The sequence below is a fragment of the Mauremys mutica genome, chromosome 3 (assembly GCF_020497125.1).
Source record: "Mauremys mutica isolate MM-2020 ecotype Southern chromosome 3, ASM2049712v1, whole genome shotgun sequence".
In the NCBI taxonomy this organism is placed as follows: domain Eukaryota; kingdom Metazoa; phylum Chordata; order Testudines; family Geoemydidae; genus Mauremys; species Mauremys mutica.
Genome location: NC_059074.1, coordinates 197,241,146 through 197,265,144, shown reverse-complemented (window position 1 = coordinate 197,265,144; position 23,999 = coordinate 197,241,146). Strand labels below are relative to the sequence as shown.

At 43.1% G+C, this 23,999-nt stretch overlaps 1 protein-coding gene and 1 long non-coding RNA gene across 4 annotated transcripts in view; one reads left to right on the top strand and one right to left on the bottom strand.

Annotated features, from left to right (window-relative positions):
- The window catches only part of MACROD2 (mono-ADP ribosylhydrolase 2), a 1,343,640-nt gene that overhangs the window by 1,208,014 nt on the left and 111,627 nt on the right, over positions 1-23,999 (top strand). For all 3 annotated transcript variants that reach the window (XM_045009265.1, XM_045009263.1, XM_045009264.1), the window contains exon 9: positions 15,280-15,361. In XM_045009265.1, coding sequence (XP_044865200.1) covers positions 15,280-15,361 — 82 coding nt within the window. The remainder of the gene's footprint in view (positions 1-15,279; positions 15,362-23,999) is intronic.
- LOC123366130 lies at positions 2,948-11,673 on the bottom strand. Its single transcript, XR_006577942.1, has 3 exons — positions 11,499-11,673; positions 3,242-3,354; positions 2,948-3,058 (listed from the first exon to the last, which is right to left on the bottom strand). It is a non-coding gene; the product is annotated as an uncharacterized LOC123366130 (long non-coding RNA).

The following is a 23,999-nucleotide window of genomic DNA, read 5'->3' as shown; positions in this document are numbered from 1 at the left end:
TGAATTGTGCGCTAGTCCTGTAGAGCTGCTCATTTCTAGACTCTGACTGATGATCTTGCTGTGTTTAAACTGTGGAGAAGATATGCCGTTTAGCTCCCCCAAAGTGGTTTATAAACTTATAAGCATAGTAAAATGTTTCATCTGCTGTAAGTCAGTTCAAACATAATTTAAAAAAAATTCCAATGTATTTTCTCTTTCAAGCAGCTTGTTGTTAACCTTAACAGATATTTCCCCTTTCAGTTTTCCTTCTCTCTTAAAGAATAAAAATATTATGCTGAATAAATAAGCTTATGAGCTATAAATGTTAGTCTTATTAACTACATTTGAACAAGATCATTTACTTTAAGTGTTCTTGGGTAGATTAAACCCACCCAGATGAATTCACACTATGGAAGAGAGCGTGTTTAACCAAATACTAACTAGGCATAAAATGTTCTCTGATTTGGAGAGTTATGACACAGACAGAATATTCCCCAGCCAGAGCATCAAAGCCTCTACAAATACTAGGTGAAATCTGCCGATGGCCTCTCAATCCTGCTGTAACTCCTCATTCTCCTGTTCTCTAATCAAGGCATGAAAACGTTAAAGTTTTGTCAATTTCTGGTTATTTTATATTTTCTTCACAAGTGTGATGAACCCATGGATGGCAGCATAGGACAATGTAGGGAGTCATGTTAGCCAAATGGTTCAGATGTTTGGAGTTAAAAGGTCATTTACTAGCACTGCAGCTCAGATAGCTGGTGCTTGGGGTGACAGAGCCACACTTAACTATCTTTACTTAAACTGCTTAAGGGATTACATTCATACATCCTCTCTAGCACATGGTGGCTACATAGTTGCAGACACTCAGGAAGTAAACATTGCTTGTGCTCACATTTAAAAGGTTACTAATGAAACTATAAAGACCAAAAATATAACTGATGATTAAATGATTCTGAATTCTGCAGAATTTGGTAACTTAGGTAAAGTTTCCTACTCACCTTTCACAAGCAGACAAGTAGATTTTTTTTAAGTGCTGTGCAAATGGATGTTCTTATAAATATTGTAGGTACAGATAAGGGAGCCCTTTGAAAATGCAATCTTGTGTGAGCTGCCTCTGGGCTCTCACACCAGGAGAAAAATCCACATTTATGCCCGTATGCTCTGTCATCCAGACATAAGGAATAGAAGACAAATTGGCTGATCAGAGAAGGGGAAAACAGAGAGAAACTTGGTGGCTGTAGAATGAGAATATATAGTAGTAGTAATAATAATACCAAGGTAAAGCTTAAATAGTGCTTTTTGGCAGCAGATCTCAAAATGCTGTACATATGGGGAAACTGAGGCACAGAGAGGCAATGACTTGTCTAAGATCACCCAGCCAGGAATAGAACAGAGGTATTTGGCATCCCAGTGCAGTGCTTTGGCCACTAGGCCACAGCGTGTTTCACCCACAGGCTATAGCACCAGGGTTAACTGTGGTGAAGGAGAAACCATTCTGAGGTGTCTTAGGCACATGAGAAAAATGAAATAAAACATTGGCTTATTTTCATAAATGTCTGTATATCATTGCAAAACCGGGAAGTACATTTACCTAATACATATTGTGAAGAACATTGCAATGAAGGTCTTAAAGAGAATTTTCAGCTGAAATCAAAATAGAACCATTGACAGATATTGTATATTATCAGAAGTGCCATATATTAGGATTTGGCTCTGGCCCAAAGGTACTTTCCACAAGAGGTGATAGTGGTTTATGGTTTATATAGTAATTTCACACAAGTAAAAATAATAATGGTTAGCCCTTGCTATTCAAAGTGCTTTTACATTATCAGAGTGCTGTGCAACCATACTTTATTTCACAAATTAATGACAGTTCCATTTTTGTGCATTTAGTATTGACAGTTTGACAATAAATAGCTTTGAGAATTTTGTACACATCAGTGCATTTGGGCAGTTGATATAAATTGTGCTAATGTCAATTGCACATGAACAACATCCTTGTAATATGAACCTCTTCTATCTTGATGGTGAGTAACTAGATGGACTGTTAGCAGTATATAGCACAAATGCAAATGAGGTGTTTTCTTTTCCCCTCTAATAAAGGTAAATCAATTCCTATTTGCCTCTGCTGCTTCTTCGCTGTGACCTGTAGCAGAAATCAGTAACAGCCATCTTTGGCATTCCAGTTATGAAGCAGAATTAGGTGTAGAAGATGCATATTATGGAATTACTGTACCAAAGGTTAGGCAGCAAGACTCAGTAAAATGCTGGAACATCTGCTATTTTTGGAAAGCTGTCATTCTATTACCATCTATTAATTAATTTTATACTAGTTCCTTAGAGATGGTTCTCTTCCCCTCCACGCCACAAACCTTATGAAAAATGTTGGCATACAGTTGACATTTATATCCTAGCAGAGATTTTAGAATGAAGTATATTAAAGTTGCAATATCCTCTAGGGAAGATGTCTGTCAATTATATCAAGCTTGCTTAATAATCTTTAGCATGGGGACAGTTTGACCAAGTCATAATCCATGATCATATTCCAAAACCCTAGTCAGTCTTGTTACTGGATGTTGTAGAAGAGCTGGGGCATACTGGTCTTGCTTGTTAGAAGTGGTGGAGAGAGATAGGATTGGTGGTCCTTGTGCTAGTTGGTGGTGCAGAGAGATGGGACTGCTGGCACTACAAGTTGGGGATTGCTGGTAGAGCACAGTAACTTGTCATTCTACAATTCTTTGTAACACCTCAGCACGGTGAAAGTTTATTCTTTTCTACTAACCACACCAATGTCTTAATTAAATACTAGATGCAGTTACTTCCATGTAAAACCATCTTGTACAAAAAGAAGGGAGAACTGTCTGGTAGGACAGAGGAAGATAAAATGTTTTAATAATAGTGCTTAGTTTACATGGCACTTGTTAAGTAAAGGATCCTGTACTGACCTTCTTCATTGAGACAGAAACGCTGTTTTGTATATCCCAGGAGTAGTGGAGTCACTTCCAGTAGTGCTGAAAATCATTCTTAGCCGCCTACTCTCCCTGGCTCTGTTTTTTCTGATCACAAAGATTAGCCTCTACATTAGAATGAGAGAGAGGGTTAGGGACTGGTATTTTGAACAAATCAGCTTTTGTCCTTTAGAAATGGTCTTTAAAGGCTCATGTTAATGTGTTTAATTTGATCTGTAAATGAATTCTGCAAGTAACAGCTAAATTGGGGATCCATTTTCTTTCAAGGTGGAAGATACGGTAATATTTACATGCGTAGGTTTCAGTGTGGGTTCTAATGTGGGCACTGGCTTCGTGGCTGCTGGTAAGTTGTGCTCTGTGGTCCCGTTCTTGTACAGAGATTTTCAGGAAGATGGATTTCTACCTAACAATGAACAACAAAATATTTGAGAGACAGCTTTATAACTGTAGTGCATTTATTATGTATTTAATGTATTTATAACATTAGAAGCAGGCACGTACTTTTTAATTATCATGACAGAGTAATTATTCATTTCTCATATCAACATTAACTCTAGAGATGATCTTATTCAAGTGAAAGAGAAAGAGGGCCATGGAGGATGGCAGTGAAATACACAATGGAAGGTTGCAAATGGAGCGATGGTGACATAACTCAGCTTATCCTAGAAAATTATTACTCCATCACTGAATGTGTATTTTTTTGCCACTTACTGCATTTTTGGCTACCCAGATATACTCGGAGTCAAAAATAGATGTATCAGTGTCTTCTTGCTAGGATAGTTAGGGCATAATATCATTGGTCCAAAACCCAGTGAAGTCAATGGGAGTCTTTCCATTGACGTCAGGCCCAAATCTGAATGCTAGTTAAATGCAGGATGAAGATTAGAATGATTAAATAAGATATGGAAAATAAAGGCAATAATGCAACATGAGATCCTTAGAAAAAGATAGTGTCCATTTTATTTGGCCTAAAATGGATTTTAAAAATCAAATTACTGAAACTGTATATTAAAACATTACTAAGGCCAGATCCTGCATAGATTTAGGTATCTTTTATAACTTTGCACATGTAAGTAGTCCCATCCACTACTCACATAATTAAAGTTATGAACCAACTTTGCAGGATGGGGACCCAAGTGCAGGGGCAGCTCCAGGCCCCAGCATGCCAAGTGTGTGCTTGGGGCGGCAAGCCGCGGGAGGTGCTCTGTCGGTCGCCACGAGGGCGGCAGGCAGGCTGCCTTCGGCGGCTTGCCTGCGGAGGGTCCGCTGATCCCGCGGCTTCAGACCTCCCGCAGCAGGCACACCTGCGGGAGATCTGCCGAAGCCGCGGGAGCAACGGACCCTCCGCAGGCACAGCTGGGGGAGGTCCACCGAAGCCGCGGGACCAGCGGACCCTCCGCAGGCAAGCTGCCGAAGGCAGCCTGCCTGCCTGCCGTGCTTGGGGCGGCAAAATCCCTAGAGCCGCCCCTGCCCAAGTGTTTAAATATAAATGTTGCATTTTTAAAAGAGTAATGTATATTCATGTAAGACCCCCCAACACACACCCAAATATCTTCAGCAGCACTATTTTGGAGTGCCACCATTGTGTTGGATTTCTGAAAGGGGGTTGATCTCCATATATTGTTAAGTTTACACACAGATGTAATTTTACACAGTCAGATCAATGAAAACATGTAATAATTCTCTTTGAGTCTGAAGGGAGTGGATAGACATGTACTGAAATTTATCAGTGCTTTGGTTTAGATTGGGGTTTTCAATTATCTCTGAGTAACAAGAAGTGTGCAAGTGAGAAATTGTTATACCCTTCAAAAAAACAAAAACAAAACAAACAAACAAAAAAACCTGGTTGAAATCCTGGCCCCACCGAAAACAAAGGGGAATCTCCCATTTCTATTTCACCTCTTGTCTGCAATGACTTATCAACAAGGTGATTCAACGTAACAGGACACATGCTCCTTCCAGATTCTGTTGCATCTTTGCTTTTTCTGTAAATCCTATGTACAGCAAGTCTTGTTATTTTCTTATCTGTATTCCTTGGGGCTGTCTGTTTCTACAATTACAATTTGAATAGAATGCTAACCATTTTCCAGTAAAAAAAAAAAAAAGAATTTCACATCGAGATGGAAATGTGATGAAAGAGGGATTTTTAGAAAGAACATCCTGGAGAATTGATAAAAGACTCCCAATCTGATCTATATTTCTACACATCAGACATTAAAACAGGTATTTGATAAAAAAAGATTCACAAAGTCATACATTTTTATGGCCAGAAGGACTCATTGTGATACTCTTGTCTGACCTCCTGCATAACATGGCCATGGGACAATGGACTTTTTTTTTATCTAGTATCCATTAGAGATTCCAGGATCTTGCAACAGCTGTAAACGGACTCATACAAAGAGGTAGAACAGGGATACATTTCTATATGCCCCCAAGCATCCTTTGATTTTGATCCTAGGTAATAAATACAGAGCGCTGGTTCTTGACAAGTGATGCTGTATCTCATGTTGGCCTTTTGACAATACACGGAGAGAAGAAACTATCGCATTCAGCATTGCAAAGTGTTACTCAACATTACAACAGCTTGTAAAATACTAAAACCACCAAAAGTTTCAAAAGTAGCTAGTGATTTTGGATGCTTCAGCTATTGGGTGTCCAACATGGTGCCTGATTATCAGAGTGTGGGTGCTCTGTGTGTTCTGAATATCAGATCGCTTTAAGTTGCGTCAAATTGAGATCCATCCAAAAACTCCAAGGAACTCAAAAGCAGCAGTCACTTTTGAAAACGTAGGCCCAATTATACTACAGTGTGTTTAATCTTTGTGGTGTTGAATAATTTATGTCCTAAAACAAGAGAATACTGCTAAAAGTTAGTTCATTGATTACAAAATTTTACTTGATTTTTGTGCCATGATGCAGTCTTACTCCAATGGAGATTCATAATGAAGGTATAATGATAACTTAATTTAAGATGATGATTTATCTCCTGAGAAATGCATAGCTGTTGTAAAACTGTCTGCCAGATACTTCCTGAGTACTATCCTTCACAAGCCCTTATTTATCACAGTTATATTTGCATGCATATCCTCTCTTCACATTTGCCATTTGTCATTGAGATAGCAAATTACATTCATCAGAATCCATTCATTCCCCTAGGATCGCTGAATACAGGATTATCTTGGCTGTGTCAGCGGCCCTATGACTGGTAGCAGTGAAAAATGGAGGTCGTCTTCAGCTATTCCAAACATGCATCTTCAAGGGGCAGTGGGTATTAAGCTGAAAACGATTAATGGCGCTTATGTCATCATATTTGTGTGGCATAAAACTGAATTCTGTAGATTGATGGATATCTTGGTAAAAACAAATGCATTTTTAAAGTACTATCTTGCCCCTTTAGTGATGAGTTTCAGTTGCCATCAGAATAAATAAACCGAGATGTTTCCTTTAGCACTGGGTAGCTTTTACGGGTTTGTTTCTTCTTTCAGTTACGGAGCAACTTTTAACCGTTGACCAAAAGAGCAGACATGCAGTGCTTTTAACAACCAATGAGTTTACAATCTGGCTTTGTTAGCAGTACATGCTATCATCATGAATTTTGCAGCATCCACACTGCAACAAGGCCACTGAAGCAAGTAGTTCCTGCCTTGTATGTTGTATTTTAAAACTGGAAGTGATCATAGGGTAAACAATAGGAGGAGTTGGGCTTTTTTAAATTCCTTGTTTGTTTCAGTCTTGTGATCATATGCAGTAACAGATAGCTAGGACAAGCAAGCTTTTATTTGCAGCCAACTTGCAAATTTGCTCAGGAATTACCATTATTTTGATTTTTAGCTATTTCTATTTGAAATCCAGATTGCTTCTTTTGAATGTTTGGAAAGCTGCTGTAGTTGAATGACAAATGATTCATTAACAAAAATAAAGTGAATAACAGCTCAGCACAGTTAGGCCTCAGAAGAGATTGCTGTACATACACTTGAGTATAGAGTACAGTAAATGGGGGAAGAAGAAAATACTGAAAACATGCAATGTGCTCTCTAGAGGGGAACACGCTTTCCGATGTAAAGACAAACAGTCTGATTTAGAGAAGGGATTTGTAATGGATTTGCTCAATGAAATTACGCATTGAAATAATGTGCCAGATTAAAAACTGATGGTATTAAGTGAAACTCTATCTCTTTATATCAGGTCTAAATTTAGTCTTTTATGTTTCAGTTCCCCTCATACATGAATCTCAAGGCCTGTTTCAGAAGCAGCTTGGTTCAAGGGATAAAATATCGGATTGGGATTGAGGAGACCTGGGTTCTACTGCTATTCTGCTGTTAGCATTTTTTGTGATTATGAGCAAGTTATGTAACCACTCTGTGCCAGAGTTACACCATACATTTAATCAGATTGTATTGCATGCCCGTGTTTGAGATCTATGGTAAAAAGCACCCTGAGTGGAAAATGGGGGTGTTATTCATTTGCTTTAAAATGTACCATACGTTTATGTCAGAATAATTGTTGATGGTATATGCGATACCCACAAGAGAGCTAATTTGTTCTTTGCGTGATTTGGGTAAAAAGGACCCCTGCCTTCAGTATTACTGGTTGGCCAATGAGGGCTGTTTTGACAATATTTTTGACAATGTTACATTTATCTTGATTTCATGGCTCAGTGCATCACCATTGCATATCCTGTTAGAGTGTCTAAACTTCACAATAATCTGTACCCCTATCTAAACCCCTATCTAATCTTTTAAACTCATAATATACATCAGGTGATTGTTTTGCCTTTGGTCTCTTAATTACTTTTCACTTCAGGCAGAATTAAATTCATAAACTAGAATATCAGACCACTAATAATATTGCTTTGTGGGTGTTTTGTCTTAAATAAGAAGTTACTTCCTCACAACTAGTCTTCTACACTATTTTCTCCTGGGGTGAAGTGATAGTGCTAAATGTATACCATTATTAGAGCAATGCAAACTCTGCAGTTCCACCCGGGCAGGAGGAGTGGAATATGGGTTCTCACCTCAGGTTCAAAGAGCCCCCAAACTCAAAATGGTGAACCACAAAACCAATATGTTTTGCTTTAAAAGCATAAATGTTTGTGTAGAAAGCAAGAGCATTGAAGGGTGACCCAGGCATTGGCCTGTGTTTGCCTAAAATTTACCTGTCCTTGGTTTGCCTGAAACTCAATACACTTTTGCTCGAAAGGTTGTGAACCTTAGTAAATCTGGGCTTGGATTTCAGGTTTGTAATGAAACCTGAAAGCAGGTGAGTTTCATTATGGAAAATATGCACACTGTTCATCAATAGTCAAATTCCCCCCCCCCCATATTGAGGGTCAGAATGATGCCTATGCGCCACTTAAATCCTATTTTAAGGACTTAAGGGGTGTACAACAGGGGTGCCAGAAGGGGGGAGGGCTGGGCCCTGTGACTTTTTACTTGCCTTAAGGGCAAGTGGAGGGGGGAGGAAGCAGAGAGGAGTGAGCAGGGGGCAGGGCCTCAGGGGAAGAGGTGGAGCAGGTGCAGAATGGGCCATTGTTGGGTGCCGGTGGGCCTAGGGTGACCAGACAGCAAGTGTGAAAATCAGGACTGTCCCTATAAAACCGGGACATCTGGTCACCCTAGATGGGTCCCCACCACACACACATTTGTAGGGAGCTTTCAGCACTCCTGGTGCAGAACCCTTGTGTTTGGCCATCAACACCTGGGTGAAGTTCTATCCAAGAGCAGTTCTGTGGTTGTAACCATGATATCTTGAGTACAGAAGCAAGCAGGCAGAAAGACATGAAAGGAGATTGCCCTTACTGAAACACAAATACTGGCTGTTCAGAGGTACAAATCAATAACAAAATAGAAGGCAGAGTTTGACACACAGGACCAACCGAGGATGTGGTTCAGATCTAGACCTTGATCCATTCAATTTTGGAAAAGGAGTGTGAATCAATGGTTCTAGTCTTGGCCAAATATACGCATCGATTCTGAAGTGTGGTGCAGTGTGCAAGTCCTCATTTCATTAAGTCCCTCCTTTAAGAAAACCCTTCTTTTTGTTGTCCAGTCTACTGTCTAATAACTGACAATACATACCCAGGCTAGTTTTAATCTAGCTAGCTGAGGTAACAACTGTGACGAAAGCATAGCATAGGCCTCAATGCACAAACGCAGCATGGACCCTGGGTACCTACTTGGCTCACTAGCCCACTCTGAGCCCTGCCCTGTGCCATCTTCACTGCTGTTGTTACCAGTGCTAGCTGAAGGTAGACTAGTCCCTGCACAGCTTTTGCTATGTAGACATACTCTTTTAGAAAGGCAAGTAAGTATTATTGTCCCCATTTCTCAGATGGGGAAACTGAGAGAGAAATGATCGGCTGGAGGCCAGAGCACAATAGCTGAGATTAAAACTTTGATGTTCTACAATTTAGAATAAAAAAAACAGGAGTACTTGTGGCACCTTAAAGACTAACAAATTTATTTTAGCATGAGCTTTCCGAAGAAGTAGTCTTTAAGGTGCCACAAGTACTCCTGTTTTTTTTGCGGATACAGACTAACACGGCTGCTACTCTGAAACCTACAATTTAGAATGTATCTAACTACTTAAATAGCCCTCATCACTTTAATAGCTGAGCTCTTCCCATTCGTTATAAGATGACTATGCTCACACATGCATGTGCTGTCTCTCGACCTCCAGGTAGCAGGCTCTAAGCAGTTTGAGGAGTGGTTTTATTTCTTTATTAATCTGTGAGGAAGAGGGTACCATTGTGGGAAAGCCTCGTGAACATGTGGGTGTTGCATTTAATGCTGAATGCGGTTAGGCTTGTGGTCATTCTTATTTCTTCAGCCAGTGAATTCTGTGTTCTTGGTGCTACTTCTGTGAAGTTTCTGCTGGCCGTGGTCACAAGCGTGGCTCTGTTTGTCAGCAGTAGCATTCTTTCCATGGAATGCAGCTGTCATGGGAAATCATGGTCACAGAGAGGAAGAATAGGCCAGTGGTAACAGCACTACATTTGACTAGACTAGATGACTTACCGAGGCCCCTTCCAGTGGTACATTTCTATGATTCTAAGTGGCCAGGCTACAATTCATGTTCTAATGTCACTAGAACACAGTGACTCTTTTAAAAGGAAAGAATAGCCTTCTGAGTAAAGCACTAGACTGGGAATCAGGAGATCTCTGTTCAGTTTCCAGCTCTTCCTTTGTGACCATGGGTAGTTACTTTGTGTCTCTGTATTGCAGTTCCACATCTGTAAAATGGGGATAATAATCCTTCTTTTCTCTCAGCCTTTGTGTCTCTTGTATATTGAGACTGTAATTTCTTTGGGGCAGGGATTATTTTTATGTGTATGTACAGTGTACAATAGGACCTGATTTGGTTGGAGCCTCAAGACCCTACCGTAATATAATTAATACTAAATATAGACACTAAAATGCACAGAGCACTCTCTTTAAAACTGTGCATGAAAAGGGGGGTGGATATATATGTACAATTCTGCAATACCCCAAAGAAAATACCAGATTAATGCTGGTATTGACTGACACCATACCACCAGAGACAGCTACAAATAATGTTGTGGCTGGAGGCCATGATTAATGAATAGACCTGAGTAAAATAAGTGTAAAGTGGCCAGGTGCCCCATTTTTGACTGGAAAGTCCAGTCGAAAAGGTGACCTGACAGTGTCCAGTCAGATCTACTGACCAGAACACTCAAAGTCCAGTTACTGTGGATGGGGGTGGTAGGGAGGCGCTGAGTCATCATCCAGGCCAGCCCCTACTCAGCCAGAGCCACCTCCTACCTGCATGAGGTGGCTGCAGCTCTCAGCCCCGGCTTTGCAGGCAAGTCCCTCCTGACCCACACAGGGAGGGGGGTGAGGGGAAAAGCAGTGAGTGACAGAGGGAGGGGGAAAGAGGAACGAATGAGGGCCAGGCTTCGGGGCAGGAATGGCGCCTTGCGGGAAGAAGCAGGGCAGGGGTGAGGCCCGAGGGGGAAGAGGTTCTGGCACTCCTGCTGGAGTGTCCGGTTTTTAAATATTACAAAGTTGGCAACCCTAAATAAATGCCTTCCTTAGACCTGCAGAAAAGGCCTGGTAAGTAAAGAACCCTTCTGCCCACCCCAGGTCCTATTGCTACCTGACAATTGCAGGTCCTGGAGAGGGAAGAAGAGGGTTCTGTCTGCCCCAGGCTCCTGCTTCTTCCTGGCCCTGTGGGGGAGTCCAGGGAAACACAGATCCCTTGCTTAGCACCTTGCTGGGCATCAGCAGCTGTGTTACTGCTAAACACTTTCTTGCAGGGGCCAGGGAAGAGCAGGCATGTGATCTCTCCTCAGAGCAGTGCATCAGAGAGAAGTTATCATTGCAAGCTCACAAGGCAGTGACCATCAACCAACTCATTAAGCACAAAGTGCTTTCATATTCACATTGGAAACAAAACTAAATAAATAGGATACAGTATTCCTCCCCGCCAGCTTCAAATTATGATCATCTTAGATGTTATATGTAGCCATAGTCAGTTAAACATTTGCAATGTGATTTTTAAGTTCACTGCGTCCTTCTAATAAAGTACCTGGTCTTAATGTCCAGCTCAGGATTCAGTCCAGTGTAAAACAGCTTCGGTCTTCACAGGGCCTAGAAGGCTGCAGATCATGCATCAGGTGCAGCTAACCAGATTGGAAGAAAGGAATGCCTCTCAACCTTAAATGGTGCCTGTCAAGTAGCATAGGTTCTCAAGGAAAAAAAATCAATATGGTCCATAGCCTGGAGCTGTAAAGCTGCCTGCTAAGCAAACGACTCATGCAATTTAACTCCCTGCCTCCTGTGATGCAGGGCTCCTAATTTTTGGGTTCTTTTGATCCACCTATTCACAGCTGTGCAGGGAGCAGAATTTAATCATGCTCTGAGAGGGGAAGGGTGCATCCAAGACTAGCCTTCAGAACAGAGCTGTCAAGCAAGGATGAGCCTGAATACCCTCCAGTTGCAACCTCGTTAAACCCTTTCCTCAATTGAGTGGTATTCATTCAGCTGTGGAAGAGCTAGCACCTGCAATAAGACATTGGCGATTCCCCGAGCGTACCAAGTAGAGTCCCTCAATATTATTTCTCTTCCCTCCGTGAAGGGGCAGCATGAAATATCTAATCAAGTTGGCATTCCACAGTCACAAGAGAGGAGATTTGCCCTTTAGAATAAGGAGTAGCAAACTCAAATGCAGATCCCAAAAGTCCTGCTGAGCTTTTGTGAGTCAGCAGCCAAGTGATTTTATGCTGGATTAAACCTTTACTTGATGTGGTTGGAATGGAAGTGGTGAAGACAAGGGTTACTTTCCATAGCTAATTTCAAATTATTTTAGCTGGGTATGTCAGATCAAATATTCAGTGACTGGCAGGATGCTAGAATTTGGTTTAATTTCAGATTTACTATCTGCCAACACATGCCATTCAATCAGATAAACACAGGATTCGAGCTGTCATCACAGCATTTTTATGCATACTTAAAAACAGGACACTTTTTTTCACACACTGAGAAGAAATTGAACAGGTTTATAAATAGAGTATGTGCAGTGAGGACACCGGAAACGTTCCACCAGTTTGAAAGATACTGCCATTTCCAGAGAGATGCCTTGTTTTTAGACCATTACATTAGAAACACTAGAATCCTTCAAGCTCATGGAATATTTTAAGTATCAGAGGGGTAGCCGTGTTAGTCTGGTTCTGTAGAAGCAGCAAAGAATCCTGTGGCACCTTATAGACTAACAGACGTTTTGCAGCATGAGCTTTCGTGGGTGAATACCCACTTCTTCAGTTGCATCTGAAGAAGTGGGTATTCACCCACGAAAGCTCATGCTGCAAAACGTCTGTTAGTCTATAAGGTGCCACAGGATTCTTTGGAATATTTTAAGGGTGTCAACTGTGTACAGGGAAAAAAATAGAGAGCGAGCATATAATAAAGCCAAATTAAAATAAAACACTGTAACTGTATGTGGACTGCATAACAGACTAGACACACGGAGACCACCATAGACTTCTGTGTGCATGACTAAAATTCATTCTCGGATTGATAAGTGCTTATAGATGCAGGGCCTTGTTAGACTGACTATCACCACCCTTGGGTCATACCCATCACTATAGTATCCGAGTACCCGGTCCAATAAGCCCAGGAGGTGAAGGTAGAATATGATGATGTAGGATAGCCTGACGATCACTGGGGAAATCAACGTTTACAATCAATATAAATTAAGGAAATGAAGCGTAAAGCACTGATCCTGCAAACACACAGCCTTCACTTTGCACTTGTGAGTAGCCACATTAACTTCAGTGGAACTACTCCCATGGATAAAGCGAAATACCTATGTAAATGTTTGCTGGATTGGGGCCTTCCATTCTAAAACGTTGCATCAGTGCCCCTTTGACCTGAGCCGTTAGCTAATATTCAGTCCCTTCAGGATTGTTTCCATTAGGAGAAACTGATGATACAAATCAAGTATTTCTCTGGTGTCATCTTGTTTATTTACAAAGTGTGTGCACCAAGTCCTGTTTCTCTGAATACAATAGAAACAAACAATAGCTGGCAGTTTCCTTGCTCAGAAATGCTCTGTTGTGCCTCCCCAGCACACACTGTGCTCAAGAAGCTCTGACTCTCTGCTTCCTGTCAGAGTCCCGCTCACAGGTTTCTCCAGGCTTTCTGCTGGCTTTTGACTCTTAACATGCACAGCCTACAAAACCAGCATCCTAGTCCTGTGCTTTCCATCAGGGAAATCCATGCTAATCTACCTAGGTTAGCTCTGATCTCCATGCAGCCAAGTGCCTTGGTTGCTAGCCACCTGTTTCCAGCTGTCTCACTACTTAAAGGGGCTTCATTGCACCTTTCATTGAGCCTACGAGTGGTTTGCACATTGACTTGAATAAGGGCTGTGATTCTCTTTGATGCAAAGATTCACTCACCGGTAGCCATTACCACTGTCCAGCATAACATTCTTCCATCATTTTTTTTGGCACTTTCACTCCAGGGTAAATAGATTTTGCTCTACGTGGAGGAATGAAAGGGTGGATTTCTCTGCATTGAGATAGGAGAGTTGTCTGTGAGTATTTGAGGACAGGATCTGGCCCTTAAGTTCTACCAAGAAGCTGCTTTTCTGAAAGGCCAAGATTTTCTAGTAAGGATTAGGAGGAGTTTTTTCATGTTGACGGTTCTTTGTTGTTCCTGAGCTGCACAAATGGCTCTAGCTCCCCATTCACCATCAGGGGAAGGCAGTGTGTGCGCCTGTCGGAGTGGGAGGAGGAGGGCAGCTTTAAACTGTGGCGAGGTCTCCATAAGGGACTTGTCAGCATAGAGGCTGGATCCTCATTGCTCTGATCTTTCTGGCTAGCAACACTTGCTTTTGCGGAAATGCTGGCTGGGTGCAGGCGGGACATGTGTTGGGTACGTGTGTTGCATCCCTGTTGTAGGTGATCTTTCTGCTGCTGGGGCCCTGTGCCCTGGATCATGCTGACTGGTACAAACATAAGCAAGGGTTGAATTGAGCCTCCTGCAATGTTTCAGTATTTAGGGGTGTGTGTGTGTGTGTCTCTCTCTCTCTTTCTTTTTAAGAGAAACCTTTTCACATATAATGATCTCCCAGGCAATTTATTTTTAAAAGGTGGTGGGTGCTGCACACATTATGTGTTATGGTGCCATTTATATGCTTGGCCTCACTGACTATATGGCATATTAAATGTTTTATTTACCCTGTGTGCTGCTTGCTCTGTAAACAGCTTTTGTTTTTGTTGCATTTCTGGCTACATTATATAGAGAGTAAATAGTTTCATGTAAATTAAAACCACACGAAAGCTTTTCAAGCCATCCTAAAATGCTAAACAGTTTTGCAAATATGTTTGTTGGGCAAAGATTGAATAAAGAGCTCTTTGCTTACCCATTTATTCTATTGTAGACACCCCTTGTGTGACTCTTCCATCAAACACTGCATCTAGGTACTCAGCTGGAATTTGCTAGGGACAGTCCTGATTTTGGGGTCTTTTTTCTTATATAGGCTTCTATTACCCTCACCCCCATCCCGATTTTTCACACTTGTTGTCTGGTCACCCTAGCTGGAATGCCAGAGCACATTTATACCATGCTCAGAGGTGGTTTGCGTAAACAATAGGCATTTAACAAAGAACACAGTAGTGAACTGCAGTTAAAAATAGTGTTTTGTATATTACAATACAGCTCATACAGTAAACACAAAACACAATGTTTTTCCACTTAGCTGGCATACAAAATGTCAGTTCAAACATTTCTGTGCTGTTATTAAATATTATTCTTAACATTGATAATTACTCTAGTTTCACTGTGAATAATTTTGTTTCTTACAGATGGATCGTGTCATCTTCTGCGTGTTTTTGGAGGTCGACTACAAAATTTTCAAGAAGAAAATGAGCGAATATTTCCCCACAGGTATGTGCAGTCATTAGCTGCCTTCTGGCTTTCATAAATTGGGCAGTAAAAAGAGAGCAGTTGGCATCTTCTTGCCAAGCCACAGCAAAAACTAAAACGTTAACTTTCTTTCAAGATCGACTACATATCCAGGCTCCAATCCTGCAAATACTTATGCATGTGCTTAACTTTTGAAATCAGTGGAACTACTCCTGATAGCGAAGATCAGAACATGCAAAAATGTGTTTGTAAGACAGGAGCCTAACCCTCTGATATTGAGAATTGATTGTTTCCACATCTCTGCTGTTTCTGTCTCCAGTCATTAAAACTAGTTTTATAGCACCAAACACTGACTTCAAGAAGGAAATGATTTACACTAATGTAAGTGAGGGAAGAATAAGGCTGTCTGTGTTTATGGCTTTTTCGTGTGCTTTGTCCATGTTTGCTCTTCATTAATGATGCTGGTACAATTTCATTGTGACTGAAAAAAATATCACAGGAGCTAAAACCTGAATGAGAACTTAAAGTTTGAGCTGTCCCTGTACCAAAATGAATCAGAGGAAAGGCAGCTCTCTGGAGCACTTAGGGAATGTTAGTAATTTGTCTTGTGTCTCCCATGGAAGTCTCCTCTTTGGAATGTAAGAAAACCTAATGGATAGTAAATGAAAAAAAACCAAACAACTCAGAGTAACTGATTTATTTTTATTGTGTGCATCATTAGGGATTTTTATGTTTTATTTTTCAACCCTACCTTGCTTTTTTTCTTTTTATTGCTTGTACAATGCTTTATCCTTTCTGTTGGATTGCTGCTTCTGAGGGGTGTTCTTGCCTATGCTTAGTGTTCAGATTCTAGCAGCCCGATCCTCCTGAATTACACGTTCACCCACTATAAGACCCCTTTACACTGCCAGGCTGATGTACAGGGGCCACAGAGTAAATGAGAATCAGGCCTCAGGTGGCTCATGAGGATCTTAGCTGCTTTTTGGCTATCCAGAAAGTCACAGTGGCCAAACGTGGTTTTTTCCCCCAGTCTGGGCTTGTGTCAAGGAGATCGTGACCTTTCTGCCTGATCTCACTATTCTTGTAGATGCCTCTGTCACCTCCTGATTCAATTACTGCAGTGATCTCTCAGGGAGGCTACAATTGAAGACCCCCTGAGTACTTCAGCTAGCACAGACTGTGGCTATCCACTTACTTAGCAATATACTGTGTCTGGAGTATATTATGCGTGCGCTCCAAAGACTGCAATAGCTTCTAATTCATTCAGTGTGTTACTCTTTGGCAGTGTTGCCCAGTGGATAGGAGAGTGGATTTGGTCTCAGGAGATCTGTGTTCTGTTGCTGGCTGTGATATTAAGCAAACCACTCCCCCTCCTTGCAGAGCGTAGGTATCTGAGGGCAGGTCTACACTAGGGGGGGGGGATCGATCTAAGATACGCAACTTCAGCTACGTGAATAGCGTAGCTGAAGTCGAAGTACCTTAGATCGAATTACTTACCGTCCTCACGGCGCGGGATCGACGTCCGCGGCTCCCCATGTCGACTCCGCCACCGCCGTTCGCGTTGGTAGAGTTCCGGAGTCGACAGGAGCGCGTTCGGGGATCGATATATCGTGTCTAGATGAGACGCGATATATCGATCCCCGAGAAATCGATTGCTACCCCCGCTGATCCGGCCGGTAGTGAAGACGTACCCTAAGAGAGAACTTCAGGGCCCCATACTCAGAGGAGAGTACCTTGATCTGACACAGCCTGACTTTGTTGATTTCCTGAGCGTACTGCAAGGCAGAGGTGACGAGTAACTGTGGATTGGGGGCAGGAGGGCATGCAATTGAAAGGTTCTGTGGGGGCATGTGACCGTCACACACATTGCCTCTGCCTCCCCCCACCCCCCGAAACGTGATATGTATGTAGACAACATAGAGTAGCAACTACCTCCTCCTGCTCCCTGTCCTGTGACTGGCCAGCCCCTTGCAGAGCTTGCAGGCATCCCTCCCTGCCTGAACTATCCTCAGTCCATTTAGCAAGTGTTCAAAACAAGACCCACAAAAGGGGCAACACAGTTGGGATGTACAGTCCCCCCCTCCCCCCCGTGCCCCATCAGGGTGGGTGGCGATGATGTGTGGGGCTGGGTCGTCTCTGTTAGGAAGGAGCTTGGAGAATTGTCAGTCACTTTTTGTTGGGGGGGGGAACGTGACACCCCCAAACTCCCTTCTCCTTGATAGGCACATTGGAGGCTGCTGCTGCTTCAGTGCACCCCCAGTAGCAGAAGCAGCAGCAGGAGGGTCCACCCCCTCTTTCCCACTGCCTCCCCCAAGCCTGCTCCCCTCACTCGCCCCCAGGGTTTTCAGGCTGCATGGGACTCCACCTGAGCTGCCTGGCACTAAGCACCACGTCGCAGCTCCTGTACCCGATCTTGAAGATGCTCCCCTGACTCACCTCAGTGGGCTGTCAGCAAAACAGGCACCAGGAAGTGCTGGGATCCAGCAGTAGGGAAGGAGAAGCCGCTCCATGTAGGGGGCGGGATGGAGAGCTCAGCCCACAATCAGCCGTCCTGCTGCTTCCTCCCTCCCTCCCCACGCTGCATGGACACACGGTGAGTGCTGCCGGAGCCCCTTGCTGCTAGGCATCCGGCAGCACTCACAGACATATTTAGGTGCCTGGTTCCCAAGTAAATCAATGAGAGTGAGGTGCCTAAATACCTTTAAAAACTGGCCATTAATCTCTCTGTGCCTCAGTTTCCTACCCACAGATCTCTGACCCGGCCGAATTGTACATGTGCAGAGAAGTAAGCAGAGACTGAGTATGGACAATGACCACACTGCAGCAGCCACTGAGCAATTCCATTCCCAATAGCTCTGTGCCTTACCCCTAGAAACAGAGTCAATAACACCACTCCCTCCACTGTCGTACGTAGTAGGGGGATTGCCAGCCAGTAGCAGTGGAAAGAGAGCCTGTCTTGACATTCCTTCAGGAGGGATCTCCCTAGCTAACTACCAGCCTGAGAGAAAGAGAGAGAAGAGACCTGCTGTGGAAGGGTGCAAATGAATCCACCATGACACCTCCACAAGTGTCTTTTGGGGAGTACAATGAACCCCTGCAGCTGCTGACCCCTCTGTAGCTTCCCCTGTGATGGCAGCTGTGAGTTATTTTGACACCCCCCTCCAAGATTATTAGCCTTCAGGTCTCACTGGAGGTAGAGGGGAAGGGGAATCAGGATTCACAGAGAGCCTAGAAAGGTCATAGTGGAGGGAATATGGTTAGCTCCCTAACCCATCTAGGAAATTTGACCACGAAGCAGATGTGCAGCCATCAAAACAGCCTGACTATCCTGAGGATTGGTCAGGATGAAGCAAAGTTCCCTCCTGTGGGAACCTTTGCAGCCCTTAAAATATGAACTATGGAAATGTTGGGAGCAGTCATCAGAGCAAATTATTAAAATAAATACAGGAATACTAAAACATTGAACAAGATGTAAAAGATCTGCAATAAGGGAGAAGCAACCCGACCAGGCCAAATAATAATGGGGAGAAGATAAAAAGTACGGGGCTGCAGAAGTTGTGATTCCCCCCTTGCATGCTGAAGTGGGGAAATCTGTGCACAGAGGGTCTTTGCCCTTGCAGCGGTACAGATAAGTATGGATCATGGTGGCGTGACCCTAAATATGGATGTTTAAAAAATCATGAAGCGCATTTATACTGGAAAAAAACATGTAAGTAACTACCAATATCTTGCTGACACAGTCAACAAGTGTTGAATTGTAATAGTTGTGATTTGTTTACTATGATTGGGGTCTCCATTATCTATTGTGAGATGAAGAGTGACAGAAGAATGAAAAAGGAGATGCAAGTGCCCACCCATATAGACTTCCATGGGAGGATTCTAGCCTCGCTACTGTAGGTGGGCCAGAGACAGAAAATTTGGATCTGGGTCTGAACTCCAAAACCTTTGGTGGAGTTTGTATCCTGGGTGTTGTGTTGGACTCATCTCTACATTACACCTTCCATCTCAGTCTCTAATGATTAAACATTGAAATGATATTGGCATCCTTCCAAGTAACATCATGTTGTGGAACATAGGATCATAGAATCTACATGGCAAACTTCACCAATCATTCTTAAACAAAATATCTCAAATGAAGGGGTGGGTTCTGACTTACCCTATATAACTCTTCTGCTCCTCTGAGTTGGCAGCAACAAGGGCCGGGTTCAGTATCCAGGGGTTCCTTTTCAATAACACAATGCAAAACTGGCTTGAGCCCCCACCCAGTGACCTGGGACAATTACATACCACCTCTCCGGGCGCCTCTAAGAGGCAATACTTCCCCTCTCGCAAGCACAGAGTCTGAGTGTAGCAAAATCCTTTTAATAAAGGAAGGAAACAATGTGGCATCATATTGGGGAAACACCAGAAACAGGATTCATAACATAAACCATGAGCAAAAGACCCACCAAGTAAGTTTTGACAGTGTCCTTTTCCCCTTAGGGTCTTAAGTCCAATCACCCCAAAGTCCAACAACCCAAAAGTCTCTGTCCCTGGGTTCAAAAGTTTATCTGCAGAGTTTTACCCCCCCAGCCTAGGTGGAAGTGGGGGGGGGACAGGGTGTTAAGGGACACCTTACATGGGTTGGGGCTGACTGCCCCGCCTCTCCGTGGAGTTCTGCTGCAGCCTTCACCACGACCGGCTCCACTCCACCAGCTGCACCACTCCTCCAGCCAACTCGTGAGCCGCTCCAGCTGTCCCCACAAACCGCTCCACTCTGCTCGCTCGCTGTTCCGTGGGCCGCTCCTACCATCCCGCAAACTGCTCCGCTCCCTGTTCCGTGGGCTGCTCCAACCGTCCCGCAAACTGCTCCACTCTGCTAGCTTCTTAACGATAGATCTTCAGGCTCCCCCACTAGTTAACCCAGCACTCAGCTCAGTAAGTTTAGCTCTTTTAGTGATTTCAGCTTGTAATAGGGGAGCCCCACTACTGGTGCACCATTGGCCCAAAGTGAATTCAGCTCAGCAGTCTCTAGATGGATTCCTAATGGAATCAAAATTAGCTCTGCTCTTCAACAGTGGAGGGAGGAGAAGGTGCAATTGGTGTTCCAGGCCCTCAAAAGGGGCCCATGCCATCAGGTATACACACACCAGTCCCCACCCTCTCTCAATTCACTGGGTTTTGGAACACATGTCCCTTGTCTAGCGAGTGCTACTTAGTTGATGGTGAGATCCTCTGTCATAAAACAGGTTCATAGTCCCTCATTCACATAATCAGGGTAACAACACTTTATTCCTCCTGCCCCAATAACAGAGAAATTGAGGATCCCACAGCTGTCAAAGTGACCATTTTAGGCTGCCGTGGGCTATGCTAGGCGGGGTGGGTGTGCCTATGCAAACAAGATCAGCCCCTGAAATTCTTTTCCACACTCACCATAATTCACCACCAGATGTCAGGGTAGAGCTCATCCTGACACTGCTTACATCTATACCAGCTCTGCAGCAATAGAACTCCGTTTGGCCTGATTCTCCACTCCTTTGCACCTTATTTACATATTTATTCATATTTATTTGGCTTTCTACAATAATAAAAAGGGATGCCTATCTGAGAACTCTAGACCCCCCATGACACCAATTATAAAACCAAATGAAACAGCCAGCGGAACTGAACACCCTATAAAACACAAAAGTCTCCTCCATCCCCATACAACTAACCCCACCCTCGATATCAACTCACACAGATAAATGTACCTGAAATAGTGCCCAGTTACATCTCTGCAGAGGTGTAAAATGCTGCCCAATCAGAATGATAGACTTTTACATTCTTGTGTTCACTTTGCCCATGTGTAAATGACTCTATGAGGTGTTAAAATGCCTTAAATTTGTTTCCATGTGGCTTCCTACCTTACCTAAAGTTGATTAAAATTAATCGTGTCTGTGAGTAAAACGGCATTACAAGACTATTGAGGTTTTTTGGGAAAGACATAATAGAAAATGTCAATTTAATATTTGATGGACATGCATGGACACTAATTGGCAACTTCTGTTGGCAAGCTCAGAACAGACATAAGGACTGAATGGGTTTGAAACGTGATCCACATTCTCATTCCAATCAGGACTGAGGCACAGTGGTAGGGCAGTGTGCCAAATCTTGCGATGTTGTTGCCTATGCCAGGCCTGTGGATACAATAAACACTTTCTTTGCCAGTGATGTCAACCCAGCAATTTTCACCAGCATTAAATTCACTTTAATTTAAAAAAAAGAAAAAAGAAATAAAAAATACCCCTGAATAATAGTCCCATTTCTTGAATGATTCTTTTTTTGCTCTTTTGTGAGCTATCTTCATGTGGCCTGTCTTTCACTGTGATTTACATATAAAGACACTGACAAGTATTGTGTAGATGCCTTGACTTTAAAGGCGTCCCATATCTCTGGAAGACCGGTTTCTTGCACAATGGACTTTGTTAGTATGGTTCCGTGACAGGGAGCTTGCTACAGTCACTGCCTCTGGCAATAACTTTCTGACATTTAGATTATATTCTGGAGGGATTCATAAACTATACTGATTTTTTTTATATGCCATATATTCTTAAAGCAAAGAAAACGATTTTTTTTAAAGTAGCAGTGTTCCTGGTTTGCTATGTATTTCAACTGATAGTGCTCTATCTTAGTAGTCACTGGGGTGCTTCTTTAAACTGAGAAAAGTTGTTGAGATTTCTGATGTGAATCTGGTGTTCAGAAATTCTAAGAAAGGTTCCCACTTCAACATGTGTGGACCAAGTTATTTAGAAAAGCAATACCTTCCTGATTTTATCTACGGAAATAGTTATTACTTTAAACTTGCTGCATTAATAAATCCAAAAAGACATCCAAATACTTGAGCTAGTCAAGTGATAATGATATGAAGCTAGAGTTACACCTCAGTGCATTTCAGTAAGTGGAATATAGATATAGGGAAACAGTTCCATTACTGGGACATAATATTAAGCATAGTTTGCAAATGGAGTGCCAGAAAAATTAGCTGAGTAATGCTACTTATCCTGCACCAAGTGCCAAAAGCCTAGGCATTAGTAAAGTGTACATATCTATAGGAGGAAAAGCAGACCTCTATGGTAATATGAATCTATGGATAATTCATAACTTACTCTCGTGTATGAATGTAGTTGTTTGGTCCTCATTGTTACAATCTAAGTATTTCTGAATTAGAGTCACTGTAGTCAGGGCCAGGGGCGGCTCCAGGCCCCAGCACGCCAAGCGGGGGGGCGCTCTGCCGGTGCCGCGAGGGCGGCAGGCAGGCTGCCTTCTGCGGCTTGCCTGCGGAGGGTCCGCTGGTCCCGCGGCTTTGGTGGACCTCCCGTAGGCGTTCCTGCGGGAGGGCCGCGGAAGCCGCGGGACCAGCAGACCCTCCGCAGGCAAACCGCTGGAGGCAGCCTGCCTGCCGTGCTCAGGGCGGCAAAATCCCTAGAGCCGCCCCTGGTCAGGGCTTGATACACAGCCCACTGAAGTCAACGGGAGGCTTACGCAGGCTTTGATCAGGCCCAGAGCCCACTCATAATGGTTCATGATCACTGACACAGAAAAATACTGTTTTTTTCTATGAACAATTTTTTCTGTTGAACGTTTTGTTCTTTTGCCGATAAACTTCTAAAATGTAAGCAGGAAAAAAAATAGGATGAGCGTAGAAAAATGTGCTGCAGGAAGACATTGCTCTGTGCCTAGAGCAATAGCTTAGCCTTAACTTAAAAGGGAAGAGAAACAGCCACGTCTCTCTTTCTGTTTCATATCTTCCTATGAGTAAAACAGCTCTGACATTTTCAATCCAGATATGTTGTGAAATCCCCTCAGCTGTTAGTCCCCAAGAATGTCCAGATACAATGTATTGCCACAGGACTTCCAGCAAATCAGGAATCCTACCCTGCAACTCTTGTTCACGCACATAGTTCTTACTCACACCATTGATTTCAGTAGACCAGTCACATGAGTAAATGTTACAGTAAAGGGCCCAGTATTTGTATTGCTTAGCTGGAATCCATTGTTCCTTCTAAGAGAATCCTTGTTCGGTTTTCTATCCATTGATTTTTATTGATAAATGTGCTTTTATAACTTCTATGGGGAAACACAGCAGAAACCTATCAGAACCTACAGCAATTCTGGGATTGGGGGTCAAATTAGAAAACACCCCCAATTTCTCTCTTGGAACCCCATCATTTTGCCAGCGCCATTTTCAAACTGCTGTCAGGCAGCATAGAGGGCACACTGCTGAGTGCTGCAATCCTGACAGTCATTAATACAAATTGGATAATGCAGTTGCACGGACAGATGGGTTTGACTCAGCAGCTTTAGATGCCGCAGCAGAATGGCAACAGGTGGAGGAGGAGCGGGAGGAAGAAATGGAGCCGTTAGTTCTGCAGGGCATTTATCTGGAGCAGCTTCACTTGGTGGAGTGCCACTTCTGGGCTTGATCAACTAGCACTGACTGGTGGGACAGGATAGTGAGGCAGCATTGGGATGACCAGCAGTGGCTGCGGAATTTCAGGATGCAGAAGACAACTTGCCTATTTGGTTGATTGAAATGGTGGTCCCAGTGTGGTTTGTTTCCCATCGTTTGCAGAACAGTGCTGGGATGGGATGCTGCGCTTGACCCTCATAACAACTGGTGCTCCATCACAGCTATTTGCCT